General features: G+C 41.1%; 1 protein-coding gene across 1 annotated transcript in view; it reads right to left on the bottom strand.

Moving 5' to 3' along the window:
• Positions 1-21,997, bottom strand: part of nid2a (nidogen 2a (osteonidogen)) — a 185,348-nt gene extending 163,351 nt beyond the window's left edge. Inside the window, 3 exon segments of the mRNA XM_034176255.1 lie at positions 19,229-19,345; positions 19,568-19,753; positions 21,695-21,997. Of these exon segments, the coding sequence (XP_034032146.1) occupies positions 19,229-19,345; positions 19,568-19,753; positions 21,695-21,901 (510 nt within the window). The 5' untranslated portion in view covers positions 21,902-21,997.
• Positions 21,998-23,161: the final 1,164 nt, after the last annotated feature.

The following is a 23,161-nucleotide window of genomic DNA, read 5'->3' as shown; positions in this document are numbered from 1 at the left end:
AAAGACAAGATATTTAATGTTCAAACTGATAAACTTTATTGTTTTGCGCAAATATTTGTTCATTTTGAAATGGATGCCTGCAACACGTTTCAAAAAAGTTGGGACAGTGGTATGTTTACCACTGTGTTACATCACCTTTCCTTCTAACAACACTCAATAAGCATTTGGGAACTGAGGACACTAATTGTTGAGGCTTTGTAGGTGGAATTCTTTCCAATTCTTGCTTGATGTACGACTTCAGTTGTTCAACAGTCCGGGGTCTCCGTTGTCGTAATAACTTCATAATGCGCCACACATTTTCAATGGGTGACAGGTCTGGACTGCAGGCAGGCCTGTCCAATACCCGCACTCTTTTACTACGAAGCCATGCTGTTGTAACACTTGCAGAATGTGGCTTGGCATTGTCTTGCTGAAATAAGCAGGGACATCCCTGAAAAAGACGTTGCTTGGATGGCAGCATGTGTTGCTCCAAAACCTGGATGGACCTGTCAGCATTGATGGTGCCATCACAGATGTGTAAGTTGCCCATGCCATGGGCACTAACACCCCCCCCCCATACCATCACAGATGCTGGCTTTTGAACTTTGCGCTGGTAACAATCTGGATGGTCTTTTTCCTCTTTTGTCCGGAGGACACGACGTCCATGATTTCCAAAAAAAATTTGAAATGTGGACTCATCGGACCACAGCACTTTTCTACTTTGCGTCTGTCCATTTCAAATGAGCTCTGGTCCAGAGAAGGCGGTGGTGTTTCTGGATGTTGTTGATGTATAGCTTTTGCTTTGCATGGTAGAGTTTTAACTCGCAATTGTAGATGTAGCGATGAACTGTCTTAACTGACAATGGTTTTCTGAAGTGTTCCTGAGCTCACGTGGTAAGATCTTTTACACAATGATGTCAGTTTTTAATGCAGTGCCACCTGAAGTATCGAAGGTCACGGGCATTCAATGATGGTTTTCAGCCTTGCCGCTTACGTGTAGAAAGTTTGCCAGATTCTCTGAATCTTCTGATTATATTATGGACTGTAGATGATGGAATCCCTAAATTCATTGCAACTGAATGTTGAGAAACATTGTTCTTAAACTGTTGAACTATTTTTTTCATGCAGTTGTTCACAAAGTGATGATCCTCACCCCATCTTTGCTTGTGAACGGCTGTGCCTTTTAGGGATGCTCCTTTTATACCCAATCATGAAACTCACCTGTTTCCAATGAACCTGTTCACCTGTGGAATGTTCCAAACAGGTGTTCTTTGAGCATTCATCAACTTTCCCAGTCTTTTGTTGCCCCTGTCCCAGGTTTTTTGAAATGTGTTGCAGGCACCCATTTCAAAATGAGCAAATATTTGCACAAAAACAAAAAAGTCTATCAGTTTGAACATTAAATATGAATATATTAAATAGGTTGAAGAGGATTTGCAAATCATTCTGTTTTTATTTACATTTCACACAACGTCCCAACTTAATTGGAATTGGGGTTGTATTTCACCTTTTTTTGATCAAGGTTTTTGCTGATAGAATTTCATTTTGAGCTTGTGGTCATTAACACAGAAATCCTCATTTAAATACTGCTGTCCATGTCATGTTACCACATGTAAATCACAAGTAAATTACTCACAAAATGTTCACCAATCCAGTGCACAAATTTTTAGGGCCCCTTCACACATAGTACGAATAAGTACAAATCAGGGCGAATCACGGCGGAACAGCTCATATGAGGGAACCGCACGAGCGTGCACAACACCGTCGCAGCAGGAACACAGTGTGAGGGGTTGGTAAGGTTAGACCTTAATTGTGTGAAGTGCCTTGAGGCAACTTTGTTGTGATTTGGTGCTATATAAATTAAATAAATTGAGACTGAGATTGAGCAGCTGGAGCATGTATAACCACATCACGCAGCTGCTGTGAAAAAAAAAAAAATACATGCCACCCACGGGATTCAAAACTGCAATTTACAAAAGCTCTGACTGGCAGCCAGACACTTTACCACTGTGCTACCATCGTTGTCTTGTAAAAGGTGCGGAAAAATGCCTGAAATCAACAAGGACATGAACGTATTTTTAAAACAGAGAGAAAAAAACGCAGTGATAACTGACCAAACGGCATTTGTTACGGAGTATTTCTGCTGATACGTGACTGAAAGTGACATATTTGTCGCACTGTTGGCTTGTCATATAGTCCTGCAGCGCGCTGCTCGCAGGACAGATGTGACATTCAGATCACCTGCTGCGTGTCCACATGAACTGATGGTCCATTTCAGTTGGGACAGTCTGTCAATGTGCGCTCTCCCCAGCCCGTCGCAAAAGCAATATATGTTTTTATGTATTTCACGTGAGGACAACAAACACACACACGCACGTGTCCATCAAAACATGATACGTAATATGCAGCTGTGACATCCAGGACCACAGTTGTCAACAGCCAGCCACCCCCCCTGTCCATTCAGCATACAGACCAAGGTGTCACTCTGTGATCAGATGAGAGGCGCCTCACCTGCGGGGGAGCGTGTGAACCACATGCACGCACGTGTTGGAGGGGGGGAGAGCGCGCAAAACACATGCACACATGTTGTGGATGAGCCGACACTCTGGCACGCCACGTGTACTCGGCAACTCCACACTCGTGGGGGCACTTAGACAAATTTCACATCCAGCTCGAAAGTGATCATCTGCTGACTGTTTTTGTGCTAATAGCACAAATGGCCACACATTTTCTAAGTGCCAAGCAAGCGGTGTTAGATGTTCGTGTGTGTCACCTGGAATTTGGCCGACACCTGCCGCGAGAGGGATCAAATGGGCTCTCACAGTGCACAATCTGTCTTTCAGCCACTGGTGTGAGCAAATAGTTGTAGCAACAGGTGCACAAGGTGTTAGAGACAGCTACGATTTTACACATATTGCATACGATTCCTGGTTATGTGCAAATCATGCACAATTTGACCACATTCGTACTATGTGTGAAGGGGCCCTTAGAATGCCCACACAATTTAACACTTCTTATAGGATCTCAGTAAATCACGCCCCGAATCCATAATATGTGTGAAGAGAGTGATACAAAACCTCTACAAAGCAAAAATGTAAGTGTGAATATCAAATCTCTGCCATTTACATGAGTTGATGGTTTTTTTTTTTGCAAATGCTCAGTGTGTGTAACGGATAAAGATATATTTGTCCTCAAAGGTCCACATGTTCAGTTTTTAAATGATGATTTCAATTCAAAGAAAATGAACATTGTAAAGTCAGTTTACAAACTAAAACGATGGCTTCTCAAGTAAAATGTCATTTTTTCCCCTTCCCTGGAGATAAATAAACATTTTTAGCTCTGTTACTTAACAAGATAAAAGTCACCACCTGTGAATAGGTTATTTTAAGTCACACAAATCAAATTTAAACTTCACACCTCTCCTCACACCTCCTTTCTAATCCCTCTCTCTTCTCCTTCCTTTGTCATTCCCTCCTTTGCAACAGCTCCCTCCTACATTTACTAAACATATTCATGGGTGATACCAATTATTACAGTAAATAAAAAGCTTTTATAATTTTCATGAATTAATAACAGCAGACAAACGATCTACAGCCATAAATCCCTGGACAGTGACACAATTTTTAAAATTTGCAATTTTCAGTCACAGAATCCTTCAAATGCTTCAGAGCTGTTTGTGTTTCTCGATGGCTTCCCTCACTAGTCTCCTTCTTGCAGTGTCATACAGTACTATACTGTTTGTATATATAAGTGACTGATGCAAAACAAATCCAAGACATATTTCTTTTCTTTTCTTTTTTATTTATCCTCCTACCCGGTGCAGTTGCTCCTGGTGTCTAGTGAGCGCCTTGTGTGGCAGCACCCTGACATGGGGGTGAATGTGAGGCATTATTGTAAAGCGCTTTGAGCATCTATTGCAGATGGAAAAGCGCTGTATCAATGCAGGCCATTTACATATTTAGAGACTTGGAAATATTCATTCATCCATCCACTGGCTTGTCTAAAGATAACCAAAAAAAAAAAAAAAGATAATTTAGAGGGACTACGGGCAATTCTACAGTAATGGAATTCCAACAGCACATTACAGATGTATAAAATTGGTTGTAATTCCTCAGTGGTTAATATGATATTTAGCTGAAAGTCAACACTACAAGCACATCTTGATGCCACTGTGGTGGCATACAGATCAAAACTGAAAAAAATTATATCACTCTCCAAATACCTATGGACCTGAGTGTAATCTTTTGAAGTGACCATCAGCAGGAGACATTTCTTTTAATCTGAATTTCCTCTTTTTCTTTTTTTTCCTTTTTTATTTTGTTGGAGTGGATCTAAAGTGATTTGAGACAGTTCCGTAGGGGAATCCATTCCCCTACGTGCAAACCACAGTTGAAAAAACATTGATTTGGTGAACGAAGTGAAGACTTTGAGTGATTCCATGTTGTTTTCCTTTGAGACACAATCCGATTATCTGCACAGTCCTCGGTCTGAACCCCCAAACCAGATGTTGACCATCACAGCTGTCTTCCTGTTTGACTACGTCTCTGGACATTTTTCATGATGATGTTACAACAAGGAACCAAGATATGATTATAAAATAAAACAAACATGCACACACGTACGTGCACAGGCGTTCGTTCACCTTTGCTCATTGCAACTCGCCAACTGTACATGTGTGTGTTTCTGAATGTTTACATCAACATCTTTAAACTATCTTGTTTGTGGGCGTGGAGCACTTTATAGCCAACGGTCTTGGTGTAATTACTGAGGAGGGGGTCTGTCTTTTTTCTCTTTTCTTTCTTTTCTCTTTCTGTCTGGAGGGAAAAAAGAGATGAAGTATGAGCTACGAGACAGAATCTGGTTTTTCTTTGCTGATTAACCCTGAACATATTTCTGTATTTTACTCTTGTATTGTCATTTTTTTTTCTTTGTCTCATTGGGAGAAATGATAAGGAAAGAGAGAGAGAGAGATATGAACAAAATTTGTGGACTGGTGAGAAAGGCCCTAGCCAGTTGTACTCCCACAGGCAAATATTTGGGTGGTTGGGGTTATAGGAATCACAACGCCTGTCCTTCTCCTGCTGTCCACCTGCCCATGAGACATGAAAGTGCAACATCTCCTAAAGCCCCTTTCACACCGGGCCTGCAGAGAGTTGCATTGTGCTGCGTATCTATTACACAGGAATGGCTGTGTATGTTGCGCACATACATTGATATTGCGCTTTTCCATCTATATCAGAAGCTCAAAGTGCTTTACAATGATGCCTCACATTCATCCATTCACATAGACATACACACCGATGTCAGGGTGTGGCTTAGGCCCACGTCTTCTTCTTCTTCTGTGGTTTTTAAGATTCACTGCCAGCAAAGTTCAGCAGAGTCCAGCGGCATGAATAAAATTGAGCAACGCAGGTATGTAAAACCTAAAAGGATTTTTTGCTGGACTCTCGTAGGATAGCGAGCAATTGTGGAGGCTTGGTGTACAGTAGCACAAAGTTACGTAGACTTGCATACAGTAGCGGAGTGCTACATAGACTTGCGTACACCGAATGTCTGCAAAACATGTTTAACATATTTAATTTTTTGCATTGATTTTGTGGACCCCTTTGCCTCCCTTGGCGTATTGCCATGTTGGGCCGCATAAGATCAGCGTAGATACGCCGCATTACACAGCTCTACATTGGCCCGGTGTGAAAGGGGCTTCAATCACATCTTCACCATTTCAAGATCCTTCGCCACATCGAGAACCTTCCCCATGTCAAGAACATCCTGGTCTAACATGTTTTAGCCCAGCATTAATACTGAGCATGCTGATAAATATTAGTGTAACGTTCATCTTAGACTTTCAAATCCACTAGAAGTTCAAGTCATACAGTATGTCCTTTCTCTTTCATTTTCAACATTAGGGTTTTAACAATTCAATTAATATGATTACTTTTGCACAGACCTGCTGACCTGGATGAGGATTTACCATGTCTGGGAAATCAGTAGAAATCATATGTACTATGTGTGTGCCTCAGTGGCTGAGTTCACCCCCCAGGACAGGACACCTGGATTCAAACTCCTTCTCTCCCACAATCAGCAGTCACACAGGACTGTTTATACCCCCGACACACTGGAGCACGAATGAGCCTGAATGCCGTACGAATGAGGATTTGAGCCACACTCTGGCACATTCGTGCGGCCAGAGCATGTGCACTCTATACTTGTGTTGCGTTCATGTTGGAAAACAAATGAACGACGGTCAAGGTGCAGTCGTACTGGAATCTGACTGCAGTCATAATATTCGTACACCAATCAGAGAGCGTCTGAGGGGCTGTTTGAATTGTTCGAGCATGTCGAATCCTGGCCGAATGTCTCGACCTGCCTGCACGCTTAGATTTATTTGTCAGTGATAGCTCATAAAATAATAAGGGCTGTCTGTTTTCCAGGAGATTTGCCGTTTCTGCCACACCCTGAAGGCTTTGAATAGTTTTGCAAGATCAGGAGTAAACAAGTACTTAGATAAGACTTAAGGATAGTGCACCCATGTGGACCGGCTCAATGGCAGGAAAATTATAAAACTCTAAGTGCCAAATAACAGATGATTAAATTTTAATTCAGGAAACCTAATGCTAATCCTAATCCCTTTGACATTGTTTCAGTAACTTAGCAAATGACAGAGTAGATGAAATGGGATGTTACTTAACTGATAAGATCAATTAAAAAATGCAACCAAATCAATTTAGTCATTTTTTTTAAGTACATAAAAACTAAAAACAAGAGATACTGTATGTCATGAGACTGTTTTGGAAAAGTTTTGTTCACGTGATGCAAACCGTCAGTTCAGTGTGCACACGAGACTTTTCACTTGATGAACCCTTGTATGAATTCATCTGGATTAGTGATGCTTTCCTTCCCTGTCTGTGTGGTCATTTTGCTGTGTGTGTGTGTGTGTGTGTGTGTGTGTGTGTGTGTGTGTGTGTGTGTGTGTGTGTGTGTGTGTGTGTGTGTGTGTGTGTGTGTGTGTGTGTGTGTGTGTGTGTGTGTGTGTTTTCCTGGATTGCTTCAACGGTACACAGCTGGAAGCTGCAGCCAACACACATCAAAGGATTCATTCCGTGTGTCAGCTGTGTGTATGTGTGGACTCTAACACCCTCGTCAACTCTCGACCTCACCGCAGGCGTTTTGTCGCACCTTTTTTATAGTGTGCTCACACACTGAGCAGACACACACACACACAAATTATTGGCAGCATTATGTCTGTGACTCCATCAGCACCAAATGCTGGTCTTTGGTTTCGTCTTGACTCAGTACTGTGACGGTTTGATGGATCCACAAACATCAGATACACATACCTTAAAGTTATGAATATTTTAACGTGTATTTCAAGTCAATTACACATTTTAGAAGAAGAGACATAAGAGATAGTATCCTACTTCCCAATAAGGAAAAGCTTCCTGTGTCTGTCCAGTATCTCACATGAAAACTGGTCATTCAGTCCCAAGCTGGTTGGTTTTCTGGCCTAGCATTGGACCAACACTTTCTCCTTACAATGTTCTAATTTTTCAACAACAGGTGATGGATGAGTATTCAGTGATTTTTGTGGCTACAATCTGGTGAACATGTTGAAACATGATCTTTTTCCTGTTGGTAATTTAAGTTCTTTTGTCAGAAACTGTTTGCTGTTATCCTGGACGATGTCTTTGTGAAGCAAAAAAACTCAGTTGATATTAATTCTGAGTTCCAATCAAAAGGAGGTATAGGTCCATCGGGTCCATCAGGTCCATCCTCAACTCTTGAAAGTAACCATCTATCTGCCACAGCCAGGTGAAACATGGGTTCCCCTTTGGCCTTCTCCACTTGCTAAGGTCCTCAACACCTGTGTGCTCAATCATGCCCAGAAAAATGCACCGTATGGCCAAAATATGATAGCTAATATCTGATTCGCTTACTGAGTCTGCGGGCTCGGTAAACGCTGCAGCAGGCCACTCACACCGCCCTCCTGTTTGCTGTGCAGAGTTGCGGCCAAAATCTGGCAACAGGTCCAGAGACTACGCTTGCTGTTTTGATGCGGATGTTGACCGCAGCCGCAGAGCTCCATGGCCACCGAGAGAGGACTTGGATTCTTTGCGGGTCCCGCATCCGTTTCCCCGGAGGCAGTGAGCGATTATAATCTTCTCTCCCAGAAGAAAAAAAGACAGTGTTTACACAGGAGAGAAAAGTGAGAAAATGTCAATGCCTGTTTGAGAAAAGTGTATAAAGTGTGTAGTAAGGGGTTTTACAGCCTTAAAACATCTATAATAATTGCAAAAAATAGCGCTGACTACTTCGCAGATTTCGCTTATCGCGGGTTATTTTTAGAACGTAACTCCTGCAATGAACGAGGGACCGCCAAATGTTGATACGGCTGACATCCGGGCATCAACAGGCATGTAGCCTTTTATGCCCGGCCCTATTTACCATTTCCCTCTTCACTCTGTCTTCTCGAAAAAATAACTGTGAGCTTTGCACACTTGGCAGCATCTTCCTCCAAAGCTTTTCTTTTTCTTAATCTAGCTTTTTCAGCTCCACCTGGCTTTTTTCTGTCCATCTTTTCACTCACAGGTAGTGCAAGTCCCATCTGAGTGCACAGGGCTTGATTGGACTGAACTAACTGTAATGAATGCATAGTGGTGTTAAATGTGTAATGGTATGTCCCTGCTTTAGGCTTTGGAAAAGATAACAGCGTTGCAAAAGAAGTAGTCTTAAGTTATTTTCTTGTGAATTTTCGTGATTGTAAAACATTTAGAACACTTAATGTCTTCTCTTTAAGATACAACAACCCAAATGTCTTGTTGTGTAGCCTAACAGTTAGTGGTGGTCATATAACACCCCCTCACAATGGCCCCAGGTTGGACCAGCCCACCGGGAAAACTCCCGACTCTCCCGATTACCCAGCACGCGGTAGATGAGTTCAATTGTGTGAATACTTCATGAGGTAAATTAAATCATAGAAGAATGTGCAGTTCCTCAGTTCATCAGCTTTCAGCTTTTCATCTGAACAGCTCTTCATGCATCCAGACGGCTTACAGCAGAGTGGATTTTGTGTGTGTGTGTGTGTGTGTGTGCGTGTGTTACAAGAATTAGCACCGTCAGTTAGCTGAATCAAATCTTTGTCTCACTTTGCGTTGTCTCACGCCAGAAATTAGTCCAGCTTTTCATTCTAACTCCCTGCTAACAGCCTCCAGACAGCGCAGTGGATTTGTTTTGTGTGTGCGTGCACACGCGCGTTTTGTGTGTGTGTGTGTGTGTGTGTGCGCATGTGTGTGGGCGCATGTGCATGTGTGTGGGTACGTGTATGTGTGCGTGCAGGCGTGCGCGTAGGTGTTTGTGTGTGTGTGTGCAGAGTGCAACAGTGCCAAAAGTATGGAACCAAATTTGCAGTTTATTGGAACCAAACTGCACTCTAAATGCAATGCAACACAAATGGGATGAATAATCCATGTCATGTGACATACAAAGCACCAATCAACAAGGATCCACTCAGCTGTTATGTCTTTAAATCCAAGCAATCCCAAATATAGAGCAGAAACCTAAAGTACCATATTTTCACATTATTTTAAGATTATATAAGTAGTTTATTTCTAAACAGTTCATTATATTATGTGTTTGTTTTAAAAAAGTGTAGTATTGATGTATTTTATGATAATTTAGTCTGGTTTAATCTGTATTTCATCCACTTCATTTTGGTTTAGTCTAGTTTAGTCTGCTGTAGAGGATCATTGAGTAAACTTCTTGTCTCTTCTTGGTTTAAATAAGTGAGTCAACATTGATGTAACAAATGTTCTGAATCATGTTGTAATTATCTGGAGTTGGCTCTCAGTCTGTGCGGCCTTGTTGGTTGCCAGTCTTTCAGCATGTCGGCCAACAGCAGCTGCAGTCCAGTTGCCAGCTTCACTGTCATTGTGCTACAAATGGAACTGCATACAGCGTGGGAACTGGTACGTGCACATGCAGGGATTAGATCTGTGGCCAGCAACAGGCTGTTGAGTATTGTTCTGTGAGCATCAGAAGATGTGTGCATCAGTCCTTGTGTTTTTCCATTGTATTTGTGTAGAGTACATATGGAGTGATCAAAAGCGACTGCTGTAAATCAATACCACGTGTGTTGCAAGATAGATGCTTTTCTTAGAATCTGAAAGGTTTGGAAACATGGACATCTCTGCCACAGCTGAAGTATCTTCATAAGCAACCCGATCTCACACCAGTCCGTGATGGCGTTACCAAAAGTGATTTAATCTATTACTTTGTGATACCATCAAAGAAATATGCATCACAAAGTTATTTTGTGATGGTATGACAAAATTGGGGTGAGTGGGCAGTGGGGGTTGGTGGCATAGGGGTTATGGGCTAGGATTAAAAATAGTGAACTAAACTTGACTGTGTCACAAAAATATGATGCATTTTGTGACAGCATCATGAAAAAGCATGAGACTGGGCTGTTACAAGCAACATTGGGCAATGTTGACTCAAGTGGCATATCACGATGTCTACAGTATAATGTCACAATGGACAATGAAATTGGTTGTTGTACTTTGCACATACTTTATTTTAGTCTTTAAAAAGTCTAGTCATAAATTAAATAATAATTTATTGTTTTACTAATTTACATAACAATGCACCTCAGCTGACTTTCCCAACCAGGCACACTATTCGGCAAAAGTCTGAAAAACAGCTTTTTCTGGATCGGAGCTTGCTTGGACTCCCTGTCTTAGTCCAACCCACAACCACCTGATGCACCCACAGTAACCCACAACACATGTGCACGTAAGTCCCAGTTGACAAACTCTTCCTGATGGCTCGGATTAGCTTTTTTAGTTCTGAGACTGAAAACTGGATTTTGACAATCAGCATAGTACCTCCCCTGTGGACGCTCCACCAGAGCTTGCTCGGACTCACCACCTTGGCCTAAGCTCACACTTGACCTGCGACTCCCTGGTGCATCTCAGCTGTTTCACATCATATTATAACTTGGGAAACGTCCGTCTGTCTGTCTGTCTGTCTTTTCACCTACTCCTCTCAGGTGTTTGGCCTGATTTCAATCAAAGTTGGTATGTGGATATGTTGGCAAAAGTCAAGCTCACTGAGGTCAAATGTCAAAATAATTGATTTTCACTCCAATTTCTTATAGTACACATGTAGATGGGCTGTGGAATTGCCCAGGTGAGACCAAATTTAATAAAGGTCAACCACTGGGGTCAACAACTTTGAGGTTAAGAGACAAAATTTAATTTTTTCACTTCAATATCCACCAAACTTGGCATACATATATAGGTGGGCTCTGGAACTGCAGGCACAAGCTCAAAGATACCAAAGGTCAATCATTGGGTTCAAGGTAATTGGGGACAAAGGTCAAATACGTTTTTCAATCAGATTTATAATAAATCTGGCATATTTGTAGGTGAATTCTGGAATTACCAAGCAAGGTCAAATTTTCTAAAGGTCAATCATTGGGGTCAAGTTCAGATCTGCCTGTCCGTTTGTTTGCTCAAGTCCTTTTGTTTATTTCTACCAAATCTGGCAGGTCAGTGAAGGTTAACCCCAAAACTGCCCTTAAAGAATTACATGAGGGCCAAGAAATTTGATTTTCAATCCAATTTGAGCCAAATGTGGTACACCAATGCATGAATTCCAGAGCTGCCCTAGCAAAGTCAACCAGAGGTGAATAATATGGGTCAAGATCAAGGTCACTGGGGTGAAATATCAGATTACCATGAACTTTACTGTCTTCATGCCTAGGGGTACTATTTGGGCAAGGGGTACCTTGCCCAAATCAAGACTTGGCCCTATCCTAAATTCTTGAATTGTCTGGCTGACACTCGTTAAATATATATTCATCAATGCTCAACTTCATCTCCATGGAAATATCCGGAGCGAACAAATATTTTTGATGTTGTAGTAGGGACAATGGAATCACTGTGTGTGTGGCAGGATGGGGGGAGAGCACATCGTGTATGTCACTCATCCAGCAGCACTGAATAATGGAATCAACTGGCCATCCCTAATTCTAACAAGCGGTTATTGTTATTGAGTCATACATCCATGAGGTTCTGTTTGCAGTACTGATGTTACATCAGCGTTACACATAATCTCCCACATGACATAATGACGTAATTATGAAAGAAGAAATCAAGTGATCTGCTTTCACATAAGATATTTCAAGAGATGCCCCCTGTTTCATTGCAAGGGGCGCCTTCAGAAACAATAAATAACACCAAGAGAAACAACAGATCCTATTGCACAACAGATTAGAGGAGACAACTGGAGAGGGCTAGAGAGCAAGATGAAACGCGAGGGCCAAACCCAGCGGCCCATTTCGTCGTCCATTCAGCCTCATCTGATCATGCAAAATAAATCACAGCAGACTTCGAATACGCTGCTCAGATTACAACACTTTCTCTTCATAAAGCTCGATTGGAGCTTTGAAGACATCAAGCAAAGAGAAACCACTGGAACATAAAAAAATACAACTTACATTTCTTCAAATGTAAAATCACATGTAAGGATTATATGCAAGGCAAATCGATTTCAAATTGTTGAGCCACAGTTCCTTTAAAAAAAAATAAGTGACCTTTGAGGATCACTTAAGACATATAGTCCGTTTCCACCCATCAGTACAGTACTGTTCAGTTTGGAACGTAACGGTTTGTTACGCACAGTTTTTGTCCTGTGTACCCACTGTTAAAGGTGCTGATACTTGATAGGCGGGGTGGCGATTGCTGCGTCAGCTAGGTTTGTTGCAAGCCATCATTTAAGAGCGTGAAAACAGCATCACAGGAAGATATTCACAAGAAGAAGACGACACAATAAATGACAATGGAGGAGTTTGTTGTGTTTTTCCTACTTGGAATGTGGCAGGCTTTAGAGGAAAGACTGCACGTGGAGATGACGGCTCTCTATCAACCAATCAACGGATGGCAGTGGGTGTGGCTCCATAATTACTATACCGTACCACGCACTTGGTACACCAACAGAAGGATGCCAAAACCAGTACAGGTCGGTACGCTTGTTTTGTTACGCGTCACAACTTCTTATCATGGATACACAAACACTTGCATACCCAAACCTGACCCCAACTCGACTATACTGCTTGGTGGAAACAGGGCTATCGTGTCTATTATATAGTTTGTTACACAGTATGTAAAAATGTGCTTCATTACTGTGTGCATCCATGCTTCCTTGAGCCCATTGTAAATTCAACAATGTATCAGATTTTCACCAAACATGAACTGCACACCCTGCATGAGTGTGTCTGAGACCTGCTTGAATTTGTGCAAGACTGGGTTTCAACAAGACCTTCGGAAAAACCACCGATTATTGTAATTTATTATCCCCCCTCAAGTGCTTCATTTGGTAACACAAAAATGTTAATCCAAAATTAATTTAAGTAATATTTATCCCCTGCGACAGACTAGTGTCCTGTCCTGGGTGTACCCCGCCTCGCGCTCTATGACTGCTGGGATAGGCTCCAGCCCCCCCGCGACCCTTAATTGGACTAAGCGGTAGAAGATGAATGAATGAATGAATATTTATCCCAACTTGTTGATATAATTTAGACAAAATTAATTTTAATGTTACCAAATTAAGTAATTCCTTTTGTTTTTGTTTTCTCTTTGTTGCTGCACAGAAGTAAAAATTCTCTGTAATTTGGCCTGAACGTCCCTAACGCCAACTCCACGCGGTCATTACGGCAGAGAGTTTCTTGTAGGTTTGAAGTGATCTGGTTTCTTACCAGTTATGGCAACAGCTGCTTCAACTGGTCAAAAGGTATTTGGAATGTTGACCTTCACTCATTTGCTCGAATTTACTCTTCTTCATTTTCCTGTTTATTTATTCCTTCAAGTCGTCTTTTTATCTCCACATCCGACTGTAAACACCTCACAGCCTCCCCCCGACCCCCAGACACCAGCTTCATCCCTAATAAACAACCAACACAGGCATGCACACCCACACACACACACACACACACACGCACGCACACACACACACACACACACACACACACACACACACACACACACACACACACACACACACACACACACACACACACATATCTTGCTCCACCCCCACACGGCCCCACCCAGCTCCTCTGGCTAATCACTTCAAAGGGAGATGCTATCAGAGAGCCAGTGGAGCGAATCCCAGCCGAGACACCAACAGCTCCGATCTGACAAGCGCAGCCTTTAAATGACAAAACAGGGCCGATTTAGCACATGGAAGATGACCCCGAGGCCTGGACCCACCACTGAAGAGCATTTCGTTAACATGGGTCAAATATTAAGGAATGGAAATGGGATCAAAGGTCGTGCATTTGACCAAAAGTGGTCAAATTTAACCAAATTAATAAAACTGATTACTGATTAGGCATTAAAAAGTATATTGTATTTAGAATTTCAAATGCTATAGTTATACACATTTATGAGTCTCAGAGGAAGGAAGGAAAGAAGCAAAGGAAGGAAGGAAGGAAGGAAATGCATGAATAAAAGAAAGGAGGAAGAGAAGATGGAAAGAAAGGAAGGAAGGAAGGAAGGAAGGAAGGAAGGAAGGAAGGAAGGAAGGAAGGAAATTAATAAACAAAGGAAAGGAGTAAGGGAAGGATGAAGGGAAGATGGAAAGAAATGAAGGAAGGAAGGCAGGAAGGAAATGAATGAATAAAGGAAAGGAGGAAGGGAAGATAGAAAGGAAGGAAGGAAGGAAATGAATGAATAAAGGAAAGGAGGAAGGGAAGGATGAAGGGAAGATGGAAAGAAATGAAGGAAGGAAGTGAATGAAGGAAGGAAGGAAGGAAGGAAGGAAGGAAGGAAGGAAGGAAGGAAGGAAGGAAGGAAGGAAGGAAGGAAATTAATGAATAAAGGAAAGAAGGAAGGGAAGATGGAAAGAAATGAAGGAAGGAAGGAAGTGAATTAATAAAGGAAAGGAGGAAGGGAGGGATGAAAGGAAGATGGAAAGAAATGAAAGAAGGAAGGAAAGGAAGGAAGGAAGGGAGGAAGGAAAGAATAAAGTGATTGAAGAAAGACTGAGGAATGAAAAAAGCAGAAGAAAACAGCAGAAAAAGGAACACAAAAAGACGCAAAGAAGGAAAACAGTAAGAATGAATGAAATCGGAATGATAAGAAGTGGGTGGAATTAACGAGGGGAAAGAAAAAGGAAGGTATGTAAGAATAATGGAATGGAAAGATGAAGAAAAGATACAAAGAAAGGAGAAAGAGAAATGTAAAGAGAGCTAAAAATAAAGAAACAGAGGAAATCTTGTTGGAATAAAAAACAGAGAATAAATGAAAGACTTAAGGAAGAAAGAAATGAAGGAAGAGCACAAATAAAGAAAGAAAGTATGTGGAGAAAGGAATGATGTCAGATAGTCCAGAAAGGTGAATGGACGATAGAAAGAAAAGAAAGAAACAATATAGAAAGTAAAGAACAAAAAGGACGAACACAAGGATGCAATAAACCAAAAAATGTAGGAAGGCGAGATGAAACAGAGTGGTGGAAGACAAGAGAAAGAATGAAGAAAAATGGAAAAGCAAGAAGGAATAATGAAAGTAAATAAGCAAAGCAAAGGAACAAAGGAGTCAGGTGACAAGAAAAAAACAAAAGGACATAACTGAGGGACAGAGACAGGAAGGTCCCCTCGAGTGTTTCTTTAAATATAGCCCTCCCTTCATCTCTCCATCCTTCCGTCCAAACCCACTACAAGTTCAAAACAACAAAACACTGTTTGATCAATAAATCCAACTTGGAATTTTCTTCTTAAACAAACAGCATCTGCGGCTGCAGTCGCACCAAAATACACAGCAGGTTTTTTATTTTAACTGCCTCCTAAAGTGCAGAGGACAGCGAGATCCTCCATGCTGCCATGTCATGTGACCTTAAATTAAAAAAAAAAAGACATCTTCACAAAATGAATTTCATCAGGGCATCCTCATCAGTGCACAAACTCAATTTGCTCCGTGCTGCTGCTGCTGCTGCTGGTGGACATTTTAGTAAACCCAGTTAGAAACTGGTGATGGACTCCAGCAGAGGAAGTGAGGTCCAACAGAGCGTGACAGCATGAATGGACAGGACTTATTTCTGTGTGAAAGGGAGGCGGAGATAACGAGCTGGGACAGGGGACACTTTGATGACCCCTAAAGATGACTTCTGACCCAATGAGAAGGTTGAGAGGCAAATTAGGCAGGCGGGGGGGGGGGGGATTACAAATAGCCTCCCTGCCCCAGGCACATTACAACTGATGCACAACCTGCAGGAATTTGGGATGGTGTGTCTAAAAAAAGAAGGAAATTTAAGGATATGTGAGTTCTTTTATATGAGGTTATAAGAACATGCTAAATTTTACTGATTTTTAAAGAAATACAAAACAAGGATCCAGACCGAGCATCGCCCGCTGGCAATCAAATGAGTTCATCTTGTCTTGATCACTTAAGGGGACACTCACTGAAGCATATCTTTTGTGTTCTCGTGCTGTTTTTGGACATGCTGCTGACCTAACCAAGCTACCACATTGGGATTTGGGTGAAATGGAAAACTAAGTAGCGCATGGTCCGTGGGGATCCATGGGCTCTAGATTGGGTCATGTTTATAAAATAGGTAGCTGATATTTTTCAAGGGTAGTAATAAAATATGCCATGTTTCTATAATGATTTGGAATGGTGTGTGAATCCACAATGTAATTATCAACGTCCATTGTTCAGTGTTGTTACGTAATATCCGTAATTCATCCTTGACCCAAAATATATAAGCATACCAAACGACAAATGTCAGCTCTCCCCAGTTTCTCCGTGATCAAAGGTACACACACGCACACATGCATGCACGCATCCATGTACACAGAGGCCACTTCACTTTTAATATATGTAGATGATTTACTGCCCCCTGCTTGAATGGCGTGTGACTCCAGAATGTAATGATCAATGGCCATTGTTCACTGTTTTGACCTAATATCCCTAGTTTCTCCAAAAATATTAGTCTGACCAATGTTTCGTTTTGGCGACGTTTATCCGTGACGAAAAGTATATAAGCATACCAAATGGCAAATGTCAGCTCTCCCCAGCTTCTCCGTGATCGAAATTATACACACACATTCACGCACACACAAACGCAGATGCCACATGGCTTTTAATATATACATTTTTTGTTTTTTACAAATATTGATTTGGTTTTTTGTGACTTATTTGTTAAGGTAGGAATGTGAAAATAAGCCACGTGATGCTGACCAAATTAATAAATAATAAATAAAATTTAAAAGCCTGCAGCTACATGGGGATAATAAATGATAATAATAAATACTCTGTTCAGTAAGGTGGAGATTGCTTAGAGGAACGCTGAGAATCCTGATGATGCTGAAAATAAAGGACATGTTGCATGTTATTTAGCGTGCCGTTCAACAACACAACATCAAAGTATACATGACTGTAAGTTTATCCATGCACATGGTCATGATTAGTAGTTGCTTATATACTTTTTTGCAAATTAAATCTCTTGCTCATCGAGTCACCAAGTGCATTTCCAGAAAATGTTTTACTCTGCATTTCTCAATGGGTGATGTCAGTCGAAGCAAACGCAGAAACAGCACGATGGCGAATCGACAGAGTGAAACAAATGTTGCAACATCAGATCATGAAACTACTGACCATTCACACAAAAGTGATGGCTCAGCATTCAATCAGATCAGTGGACCTGTGTCAGTGGAAAAAGTCAGGAATACAATTTTCAGGAGCTTCAGGACTTTGTACGAGCCCGCGGATGTGCACAAACGCCATGCGCTCTGCCCAGTTCAGTGCTACGTACAGAGAGTAGACAGACATTCACTCAACTCTTTTAATTTTGAGACAGTCTGTCTGATTTTGGATCCTGATGTATGCTTCAGTCTATGCTTTGTACCACAGCAGAACACTGTTTTAATCCCGTTATAACTGTCACTGTAAAACTCTCCAAAACGTTCCTTTAACCCGGCTGTGTGTATGTGTGTCTGAAGGTTCTCCATTACACTGTTTTTACAGGCTGCCTGAAAATGAAACAACATTTCTTACATTGAAAAAATGTTATTTTCAGCAGATAATGGACCTTCTACCACCTGGCAGATGTGCACGAGCGTTGCGCATGCCACCCGATTCAATGCTCTGTTCAGAGGAGATAACACACTTCACCCAAAACGCTTCTAATTGTCTACATTCCTTTCAACAGCACGCTGGAACATTTGCTCAGAGTGACTGCTGGAAACACTTGGAAAAAATAATACTAATGAGTACTTTGTTTTCGGCAGTCTCTGTAGCTTTGTTTTGACTGGCATATATGCTTACAGACTGTTCATATAAGCGCACAAATTAATGCAGTTATATCATGACCTCTAATAGTTGAAATCTGAGTTGTTATGAATTCTGTGCAACATCTCCTTTAAACTCATCTGAGATTCACTCATTTCAGATGTCCAGTTCAAATCTGGTGAAAATCTGATGAGTTTTATTTAAAGTCAGCAGAGACACAAGAGTCAATACTGTGTTCAGTAAAATAAGCAGTCCTTAGAGGATCTTACTGAAACAAACATGATCATGCTCAAATTTCAGCTTGTCTCAGATACACTTGTTTAGGATGTTTAGTTCAAATTTGGTGGCTATCTGATCATTTTTCTTCAAGTTATCGTGTGCACAACAATCAATACTCTATTTAGTCACGTGCGCAGTACTTATGGGATCTTAGAGAAACCTGGTCACTCTCAAATTTGAACTCATCTAAGATACACTCATTTGGGGGGCCTGATTGAAATTTCATGAAAATATGATAAATATTTTCCAAGTTATGATGGGCACAAGATTCAATACTCTCTTCAGTAAAGTGGGTGGGCCTTCAAGGGTCTTGGTGAAATCTGATAATGCTGAAATTCTGAGTCATCTGAGATACATACATTAATAATCATAATGATAATGATGATAATAATAATAACAATGATAATAATTCATATTTATTAATCAATTTGGCAACCAGCTCAGATTTGCTGCAATTCCAGTAAATGTTTTTACCAGGTTGTAATAGGCACAAGAAAGTGTGATGGATACACAAACAGAGTGCATTTCTATAGTCCCCTTCTGACCTTACTGCTTGCAAGGGATAAAAATAACAAGACAATAACAGAAACATATTTTTTCACCCACTTCAAAATCTGACAACATTTATCCAACATATCATCATTTATAGACTCTATCATAGCTACGTATGGTTCAATCTATCTTACCTTGTTTGCAGGTCCACTGGTGCGAGATTTTTCTTCATAGGCACCTACATTCTCCCAGGTCACCACTACGGCATGTGTGGGTGTAAATGTTGCACCAGAGAATCCCTGATGTACTTCCTGGATGAGTAGATGAGTGAATGAATGAATGACAAAATAAATCAATGAGTGACAAGAGAAAATAAAAAAAGAATGTTGAATGGGATCAACTAATGGATGAAGATGTGAAAAAAGAAGAATCCAGTGAATCTTAGCATATAATTTCATTGCAAATTGATATCTGATCACAAGCCCACTTGGGGTTATTTTTCCATTTTCAAATATGATTTTAGACAGACAGACCTTGGCTATTCTGTTGAGAATGCTTGGTGTTTCGGTCACTCTGTAGTAAATCTGTCCTCGCCCTCCGCTCGTGTCAATGTCCGCCAGGAAGGGAGCGACCACGGGGAAATCTGTAGGGAAGCCGTCATCTACGTATTGTTTTTCCATTGGCAAGTCGTGAGCTGATATAATACCGTTGGTGGCCACCTAAAGTTGGGAAGAGGGAAGATAAGTGATATTTCAGTCAATCAGTTACCAATTATTTATGAATTCAATGAATGTAACAGAGGTTTATTGTTGTCCCTCCAGACACGTCATCCACCTTAATAAACACTTTTAAAAAACCACTCTGTTGCGAAATTCTCTAAGAAACATCAAGAATGCATATCCCCTCCAGGAAGTCCCACATAAATTAGTGGAACATCTAGAACTCCTTCTAGGAGCCCTTGTTATGGTTCCACACTACCACAGATTTAAATATATTTGTAGTTTGTTTGTATAAATTATTAAGAAAATCGGGTCCTGCGATAGACTGGTATCCTGTCCAGGGTGTACCCCGCCTCACGCCCCATGACTGCTGGGATAGGCTCCAGCCACCCCGAGACCCTTATTGGGAGTAAGTGGGTATAAGTAAAACAGCATGGCACCCTATAAGTTTGACTGGAGTAAGCAGTTCTCTAAAACTGATTGTGCAAGAAGGAGAACAGTGAGGGGAGCCACCAAGACACCAGTGACTGCTCTGAAGTAGGCTTCTGTAGCTGTATTTGGAGTAAATGTGCACTGTAGCATCAAGAAAGGTTTTCTTAAAAAGAGAATTTAATTTCAGCTGCAGTTTGTCAGAAGACACACAGGAGGCTCAAGCCTATTTGATCTGTTATCTTGGATGAAAATCCTTATCTCTTCCACTCAACCATGTAGCACCTGGTGGTCCAACAGACAAGAGTTACACTGTGCAAAGTTTCCACAGTTGCACCCACAGAAGCCTACAACTCCTTCTGAGTTGTTGTTGGTGTGTTGGTGGCTTCCCTCACTTGTCTTCTTTGTGCACAGAACCATCATTTTTTTTCAGAATTACTTTCTCCAGACACATTTACCATACAGTACTATACTGTTTGTACTTCTTATTGACTGATGTAAAAGAAAGTCACACAACACACCAAATTTCAACTTAAGTCTTGTTTACGCCTTCTGGCAAGCTGTAGTGGAAATTTCATCTTCTTTTTAAGAAACTCCCTCTGTTTTTACTGTACTATGAAGTTGTGACTGGTGGTGCAACAGACAAGAATTGTAATTTGCAAAGATTCTCCAATTATAGCCACAGAACTCTATAACTCCTTCAGAATTGTCATGTGTGTCTTGTGGCTCCCCTCACTACTCTTCTTTGTGCATAGGAACTGGAGTTTTTTGAGCACTGCATACTCCGGGCAGTCAGATTTACCATACAACATCAAACTGTTTGTATTATTTGGTGATTGGCCCAAATAGTGACTTGGAAATGTTCACATACCTACAACCTTTTATCGAAAGAAAGCTGGCTGTAAAAATTATATTCCTTTTGCCCTATTACTTGTGACCTCTACACCACAATCACATCTTGTTTTATTTGAACTCAATTGTGATGATGCAAACAAGAAAAACAACAGAAATTATGTCACTGTCCAAATACCTATGGACCCAAGTGTATATGCAGTTGTATTACATTAAGTTGGTGCATTTGCATAAAAATACATATAAGCTTTATTTTGCACTGCCAGCTTCTGTGTACGTTTGACTTCACTTGGATTTTACCAATAAAATGGCAATTTTATTAGGAACAAATTCAACATTTAGGCCTCACAAAGAAAAATGCAAGAACAAACTGATCGCACGGTCCGGCCTGTGTCCTGATTTGATTTTCTCCTGTAAAACATGTTAATAAATCGCTCCATTTGACACCGTGCACAGGGGAGCTTGTGCCCCAGCTGCACAGTTCACCAATAAAAGCAGCTTGTAAATCCTTCAGGTCATGCTTTCACACTCCTGGGTGATCCGTTTAGTAAAACACCACTCTGCATGCAATCACACCATCCACTGCTTATAACAGGCAATCACACAAAGTCTTCAGCATCACTCAAAAGGATCACAAACAGCTGATTTTTTTTAACTTACATATAGCTGAGGGAAGAGGGAGCTGTAGAAGTAGAAGGGTTTAGGCAGGAACAGCACTCTGGATGTTTCATCATCTCCCTCTGCCAGGATGAAATCTCCACTTATTGTGCCATAAGGAAACATCTCAGCTCTGCTGATGGCTCTAACCAGACTGCAGCTGCAGCAGCACAGCAGGCACACAGTCAGCAAGAAGTCCCCTCTGTCCATCGTGGAGCCGAGGAGAAGCAGCAGCTCTGCACTGTGACACAGTCCAGAAGGAGAGAGGTACAGATGCAGAAGGAAATCCACAGCACTCCTCCTCTGTGAACCCAGGGAGGGAGGTTCGGGAGGAGTTAAGGGGAGGTCATTCCTGGTCTGATTGGTCAGAGGTGATTTGAGTGACAGAAGGCCGGAGCTGGAGGTAACATCTGGCTCACATTAAACACAAATACAGCTCTTTTTTAAATCTGAATGTAACTCAGTGTGTTTTACAACAATCAAAAATGACATTCTGTGCTTTTGTATTTTATTTTATTTTTTACACATACAGTCCTCCTCCGACATGCACACAATTATACTATCATGAATATAACTGCACTTTTAGAAACTATATGAATCTGAAAATGGTCAGGATGTTGTGAATTGTGCATTTGCCTTGGTTATTAGAAAGTCAGAAACAGGGTCGAGATGGTTTGGGATCTCAATGCATTAAGAGTCTAAATTAAAGGGGTCATACTGAGCAAAATTTGTCATGTCTTTCAGCAGGCAAAGACATGGATGAATAATATACAGGAAGACCATAAGATACATGGTATAAGCATGGAAGAAGCTGTATAACTAACTCAGGACAGGACGACGTGGAAAAATCTCATGTCAAAGCCACTGTCATCTGAGGATTGACGGAACGGCAGAAGAAGAAGAAGGATGAGCAAAATTATCTTTGCATTATGTAACCAACATATTACACAGTTGTAGGTTTTCAAAGTTTCATCATTCCTTGCCTGAGCATGTAGAATCTACCATGCATCTATCCTGCTCTAAGCAATTTTTTTGGCTTCAAATGGCTCATTTTAAACTTCTGTGACTATGTCACTATGTCACAGAAGTCCATATGTGAACTCCTGTTTGTGCTGTGGGATGTGCTGACAGAGCTGATGCACACTGATGTCAGTCAAGCCCAGCTTTTTTGCAGGAGAGACATGGCAGGACAATTGCTCTCTGAACGCACAGGGGGCATTTCAAGCAGCAGGTCCTGTCCAGTTAAAGGGGTCATACTGTCCACCATTTCAGTGAGCTAACATAAGTAACCAGGTGCCTTAAAAACAGCTATTAAAGTTTGCAGAAAAAAAACATAGACCCTGAGATGATGTACTGATATAGAATTGTGATACTTATCTCACCCATATTGGCCTCTCTTCATTGGCTTCCTGTTAATTCTAGAATAGAATTTAAAATTCTTCTTCTTACTTATAAGGTTTTGAATAATCA

Source organism: Thalassophryne amazonica, chromosome 1 (genome assembly GCF_902500255.1).
Source record: "Thalassophryne amazonica chromosome 1, fThaAma1.1, whole genome shotgun sequence".
NCBI lineage: Eukaryota > Metazoa > Chordata > Actinopteri > Batrachoidiformes > Batrachoididae > Thalassophryne > Thalassophryne amazonica.
This window is presented reverse-complemented; position numbering and strand designations above follow the sequence as displayed.